General features: G+C 36.0%; 1 protein-coding gene across 1 annotated transcript in view; it reads left to right on the top strand.

Moving 5' to 3' along the window:
- Window positions 1-6,659, top strand: part of LOC121382220 (arylsulfatase I-like) — an 89,035-nt gene extending 82,376 nt beyond the window's left edge. Inside the window, exons 13-15 of the mRNA XM_041511748.1 lie at window positions 1-45; window positions 4,153-4,292; window positions 4,681-6,659. The exon at window positions 1-45 is cut by the window's left edge and continues 67 nt beyond it. Of these exons, the coding sequence (XP_041367682.1) occupies window positions 1-45; window positions 4,153-4,292; window positions 4,681-4,853 (358 nt within the window). The 3' untranslated portion in view covers window positions 4,854-6,659. The remainder of the gene's footprint in view (window positions 46-4,152; window positions 4,293-4,680) is intronic.
- Window positions 6,660-7,054: the final 395 nt, after the last annotated feature.

The raw sequence follows: 7,054 nt of genomic DNA, 5'->3' as shown, positions 1-7,054 counted from the left end.
GGTTGTCTACAACATTGATGACGTCAGAAAAAACGCTGCGATCAGGTAACTAATTTCTATTTGAACAGAAACCCATATTCTCTAAACCTGTGTTCACACTTGCATTTTTATTTCAGGCTAAGTTGACCCAGACCTGATGTGAGCTAAATTTGTTCCGAGCTAATCTGACTGGCGCATTCATGCACAGGGACCGGCCTCGGTGGCGTCGTGGTTAGGCCATCAGTCAACAGGCTGGTAGGTACTGGGTTCGGATCCCAGTCGAGGCATGGGATTTGTAATCCAGATACCGACTCCAAACCTTGAGTTAGTGCTTCGCAAGGCTCAATGGGTAGGTGTCAACCACTTGCACCGACCAGTGATCCATAACTGGTTCAACAAAGGCCATGGTTTGTGCTACCCTGCCTGTGGGACGCGCAAATAAAAGATCCCTTGCTGCTAATCGGAAAGAGTAGTCCATGAAGTGGCGACAGCGGGTTTCCTTTCAAAATCTGTATGGTCCTTAACCATATGTCTAACGCCATATAACCGTAAATAAAATGTGTTGAGTGCGTCGTTAAATAAAACATTTCTTTCTTTCATGCACAGGTGGCGGGACGTAGTCCAGTGGGAAAACGCTCGCTTGATGCGCGGTCGATCTAGGATCGATCCCCGCCGGTGGGCCTATTGGGCAATTTCTCGCTCTACCCAAAGCACCACGACTAGTATATCAAAGGCCGTCGTATGTGCTATCCTGTCTGTGGGATGAAGAAGAAGTTTGTTTTGTTTAACGACACCACTGGAACACATTGATTTATTAATCATCGGGTATTGGATGTCAAACGTTTGGTAATTCTGACTCGTAGTCATCAGAGGAAATCCGCTATATTGTTCCTAATACACTTTCCCACAGACAGGAAAACACAAACCACGGCCTTTGTCCAGTTGTGATGCACTAGTTGGAACGAGAAGAAACCAATCAGCTGAATGGATCCACAGAGGTGGTTCGATCCTGCGACGCAAGCACCTCAAGCGAGCACTCAACCGAATGAGCTAAATCCCACCCTGTCTGTGGGACATGGTGCATATAAAAGATCCCTTGCTACTAATGGAAAAATGTAGCGGGTTTCATCTCTATGACTATGTCAAAAATGCCATATGTTTGACGTCCAACAGCCGATGATTAATAAATTAATGTACTGTAATGGTGTCTTTAAACAAAACAAACTTTCATACACACGTCTAGCTTAAATCGATGTCACACAATATGAGTGCCTCGTATGAGATACGCCATGAGAAAAGTCGATTATGATAAGTCAACATTACGATATCAACGGTTGCTGTGCAATAGGCTATTCTCGTACGACATATTCGTATAGTGTGATGTCGCCTTTAGCGCCGGCAAAGATGCAGGCCCTGTTTCCGTTATCCGCCGTTTGAGTGCATTTCCTGTTTACTTTCGGCTCCATGTTAATTTTGGGATAGGAAATATAGACAGGAAATAGGAATCTCCAAGGGCACCAACTGCGCTCCACTACTATTTGTTTCTTTATGCATATGAATAAGAATTTCTTACTAATCTCGATAAATCAAAACAAAAAAATCTGGCTAAAACGTTTAACTTTACTTTCCGGTATACTGATGATCTTATATCATTCAATAACAGCAGAATTACTGAATACCTTTCACTGATTAAATAAACATCTGAAAGTATTAAATCACTTTCATACATCCATCTCTGCAAAGAGATTCAAAGTGGCACTGATCTTCACACTAAGCTCTACGATGAAAGGACAGCTTTCAAATTTCACATTATGTCAGGCAATATACCGTCTACTCCAGCTTTTGATGTATACAACTTCTAAGATACCCCAGAGCATGCTCACTGTATGCAGATTTCAAACAACGCCATATCATTCTGGCACAGAAGTTGTTCCATCAGTTTCATGATGTCTAGGGACTCCTGATGGTTTTCGAAAAGGTTTATGGTAGACATTTGGAGATCATATCTATAAAATAAGATGTATCACTGACTGAAATGATGGCTGATGTTATTCCATTTTTTTAAACTTGTGCATACTGTTTCATCTCTTTCGTGCAAGAAGGGTGTATTCTCCAGTAAAAGCGTGCTGTAACCTCACCGTGGTGCAGGGGTGTAACATTTTCTTTGAGAATGGCCAATACAGCACAAAATTGAAGTTTTGAATGAAATTCAGTATCCGTAAAATTCTGTGATATTTGTGTTTTTGCACAGTTCTTTACACTGTTCTTTACACTGTTTTTGTTTAAACCTTGAATTTTTATATTGATGTTGATCATCACTTTATTTATTTGCATTACCATAGTTTGACACCCAATAGCCGATGTATTTTTCGTGCTGGGGTGTCGTTAAACATTCATTCATTCATTCATTCATTCATTCATTCATTCTCCAGTAAAAGATATCCTCTGGAGTGGCTGTCCTCTTATAGACGAGGCACTAGATAGAGATTCGTGGAATCAGCCACTATTTTACAAAAGTCCATTCGACTCTGCATTGTAGATATAACCTCCAAATGTCCATCATAAACTGTTTTGAATTATTAAATAATTAAAAAATCTCGAAACACGGTATAGTCCTCTCTTAAGTGATTAAATAATAAAAACTCGAAAAACGGTATGGTCCTCTCTAAGTAATTAAATAATAAAAACTAGAAAGACGGTATAGTCCTCTCTAAGTAATTAAATAATAAAAACTAGAAAGACGGTATAGTCCTCTCTAAGTAATTAAATAATAAAAACTAGAAAGACGGTATAGTCCTCTCTAAGTAATTAAATAATAAAAACTAGAAAGACGGTATGGTCCTCTCTAAGTAATTAAATGATAAAAACTCGAAAGTCGGCATGGTCCTCTCTAAGAAATTAATTTATAAAAACTAGAAAGACGGTATAGTCCTCTCTAAGTAATTAAATAATAAAAACTCGAAAGACAGTATGGTCCTCTCTAAGTAATTAAATGATAAAAACTCGAAAGACAGTATGGTCCTCTCTAAGTAATTAAATAATAAAAACTAGAAAGACGGTATAGTCCTCTCTAAGTAATTAAATAATAAAAACTAGAAAGACGGTATGGTCCTCTCTAAGTAATTAAATGATAAAAACTCGAAAGTCGGCATGGTCCTCTCTAAGAAATTAATTTATAAAAACTAGAAAGACGGTATAGTCCTCTCTAAGTAATTAAATAATAAAAACTCGAAAGACAGTATGGTCCTCTCTAAGTAATTAAATGATAAAAACTCGAAAGACAGTATGGTCCTCTCTAAGTAATTAAATAATAAAAACTCGAAAGACAGTATGGTCCTCTCTAAGTAATTAAATGATAAAAACTAGAAAGACAGTATGGTCCTCTCTGTAATTAAATGAGAAAAAAACTCGAAAGTCGGCATGGTCCTCTCTGAGTAATTAAATAATAAAAACTAGAAAGACGGTATAGTCCTCTCTAAGTAATTAAATAATAAAAACTCGAAAAACGGTATGGTCATCTCTAAGTGATAAAATGATAAAAACTCGAAAGTCGGCATGGTCCTCTCTAAGTAATTAAATAATAAAAACTCGAAAGACAGTATGGTCCTCACTAAGTAATTAAATGATAAAAAACTCGAAAGTCGGCATGGTCCTCTCTAAAAAATTAAATTATAAAAACTCGAAAGACAGTATGGTCCTCACTAAGTAATTAAATGATAAAAAACTCGAAAGTCGGCATAGTCCTCTAAAAAATTAAATTATAAAAACTCGAAAGACAGTATGGTCCTCTCTAAATAATTAAATGAGAAAAAAACTCGAAAGTCGGCATGGTCCTCTCTGAGTAATTAAATAATAAAAACTAGAAAGACGGTATAGTCCTCTCTAAGTAATTAAATAATAAAAACTCGAAAAACGGTATGGTCATCTCTAAGTAATTAAATAATAAAAACTAGAAAGACGGTATGGTCCTCTCTAAGTAATTATATGAGAAAAAAACTCGAAAGTCGACATGGTTCTCTCTGAGTAATTAAATAATAAAAACTAGAAAGACGGTATGGTCCTCTCTATTGTCCTTTCTAGGGGAGTAAATAATATATAATACTTGACATCTCAGACTAGCTTCTGTTTAATGATTAACGTATATAATAATACTGCGTCTGACTCTTTTTAAAGGATGGGTCACATGAAGTTACTGGAAGGTCAGCCTGGCCATTACAACGACTGGTATCCTCTTCCATCCATCTGGACAGACAAATGCATGTACAAAAAAGACAGAAGCGTATTCCCTAGGTATCAGCTCTACAACATTACAGGTCAGTCAAATACCACCTCGATAATATTACACTTTTATCAAATATTACATCGATAATATTACACGTTTATCAAACATCAGCTCTATAATATTACACGTTTATTAAATAGTTAATGTACAAAGTCACAAATATTAGATCTTAGCAATCTAAGCAACCATACTACATTACCAAAGTATAACATGTACAAAGTTATGTTTATTTATTTGTTATTTTTGTTAAGTATTTTAATGAATTGTGTAGATGTATTATAACCCTATAGTTAATATCTGGAAAAACGAGTCAAAAAACGTTTCAATAAATGTTTTGGAGATAAAATCTCTTGGCACAAGTTATTCACGTGCTTTGCTCTGTGCATTTTTCGTTTTTATTTTTGAAATTTATTTTGCAGCTGATCCGTCAGAAAAATTTGATATTGCATCTAAATATCCCGAAATTGTTACCAAGCTGAAACACCGATTAAACAAGCACAGGACTCATTTGGTTCCAACAACTATTATGAGGCGAAATAGGAAATCAAACCCAAAATACTACGGTGGAGTATGGAGTCCTGGCTGGTGCTGAAAGTATATTGGTTTGAGATTGGTTAGTGGCTTTTCAGGATTTTCATCCTCATTGGATGCTGACCGCTCATTACAATATTATGATTGGTCAATGGATTTAACTTTGCGATTTGCGATATGAACTATCTACGGGTGTACTAATAACGAGGCAGCTGATACAGTAACAGCAATGCAATTAACACTGGTTTGGTTTGTACTTGTGTTAATGGAGTGGGTTCAGGGGTGCTGCTGGTATGAGGATGACGCTATCAGGCGAGGACAGCAGCTCCAAATTTTAGTTCATGTATAGAACGTAATTAAAGGAGACGCACACACAAAAGAAACAAAAACTGAAAAGGAAAAACAAAGGAACCTCGTAAAGAAACAAATCACATTAAAAAAAAGAAAAAAGAAGAAACAAGAAAAAAAACCCAGGAGAAGGAAAAATAAAATCGTTATTTTTCAAATGGAATACACATAAGCACAAAATACTACTAATAAATATATTTGTCAAATTCAGTCCACTTGACATCAAAATGATATTACGGTAACTGTTAATCATTATTATTCAGTGTTTTTTTTTAATAAGAAATTTGCCATTCGGAACTCGTGTACATGTAAGCGTCTGCTTTCTGTGTATACAAGTTTCTCCAAACAGGTAAAATGACATTTACAACTTGTATATAACAGTTCTGTATACGTGTGTTTGTGTTTATCTGTTGTATATGAAATTTGTATGTTTATATAATATTTCAGTCGTAGAATGTTTTAAGAATGTCACGAATGCTGAAGAAATCAGCCTGTTTTTGTAGTAGAATTGCATTTTTAAACGTATGCAACACGTGAATATAGATATAGTGTTTAACACTAATAATAAATACTAAGGAGATAGAACAAGGGGAAAACTGTGGATGAGAATATTGTAAAAAGGAGGGGGGGGGGGGGGGTAGGAGAAGATAGGGAAGAGATGAAACACGGAACAAAATGATATATAATATTTGTACTATTATCTAAAAAGTTTGTTTAAGTTTGTTTCGTTTAACGACACCACTGGAGCGTATTGATTAATTAGTCATCGGCTATTGGCTGTCAAACATTTGGTAATTCTGATCCGTAGAGGAAAGCCGCTAAATACTACTATCTCTACTTTAATTATATTTGACTACGGTGGCAGATGTTACTGGCAGTTACCCAGAAGACCACCTGAAACACCCATTTGTGACCCAAACCCGCCGGGTGTCTAGAATATCAGGACACTGCCAGTTCACCATTAACGTATGCAATGACATGCATAGAGCTAGTATTCTGAAGGGTCGGAGTGGCGGAGGGTCAAGATTAACGTAATATAGTTCGGTGACGTTGATAAACGAGACACCTTGCTTTCTATAAAGGCCTAATAATGACCTGACCATATATGGTTCAACATTTGGCTGTTCGGACAGTTCTAAAGTCTTAGCTAATAGTGTAGTAGAGTTAGGGTATAATAGTGCAAAATGTGATACTAACATGCCACTTTGCATGCAGTTAGGCCATCATGTGTAGAGTAAAACTTGATATAGGGTCAACCTGACAGTGACCCATATTGGCCAGGTGACGTCACAATTCAAAATGCCCACCAATTAACTATTTCTCACTGTTTGTATCACATTTAAAAGTGTAAGGTATAAAATATTAACTCCAATGACACATTTCAGACAATAGTATTACTACTGATTACATACCTATTCAGTCTTACTATAGCGATAAAGACATTTTGAAACCGTGTGATACATTTATTTTGTATCGCACATAACTTTAAATGGGGAATTCCCTTTTTCGTTTTACTGCAGTTAGCGCCTTTTATTTACTGACGTCATATATGATTTACAAATGACGTCACATAGTATTTGAAACATTACACAAGGCTACCGCAGAGTATGATTCTTAGCCTTAAGTAAATCCATGAAAGGAAGTTTGTTTTGTTTAATGATAGAACTAGAGCACATTGATTATTAATCATTGACTATTGGATGTCAAACATTTGGCAATTTTGACATATAGTCATAGAGAAGAAACCCGCTACATTTGTCCATGAGTAGCAAGGGATCTCCATGGAAGGGGTTTTGATCATAGATTTAACAAAGTGTTGTTATGACGTTAAATTAAAAACCGTTTTTGTAAAACATAAAAGAAGGTATGTAATAAATACAGAACTTCACATACGTTGTTTTCGCTTCCTATTTA

The sequence above is a fragment of the Gigantopelta aegis genome, chromosome 9, assembly GCF_016097555.1.
Source record: "Gigantopelta aegis isolate Gae_Host chromosome 9, Gae_host_genome, whole genome shotgun sequence".
Taxonomy (NCBI): Eukaryota; Metazoa; Mollusca; class Gastropoda; order Neomphalida; family Peltospiridae; genus Gigantopelta; species Gigantopelta aegis.
The sequence above is the reverse complement of the archived record's forward strand: the minus strand, read 5'-3'. Positions and strand labels throughout refer to the sequence as shown.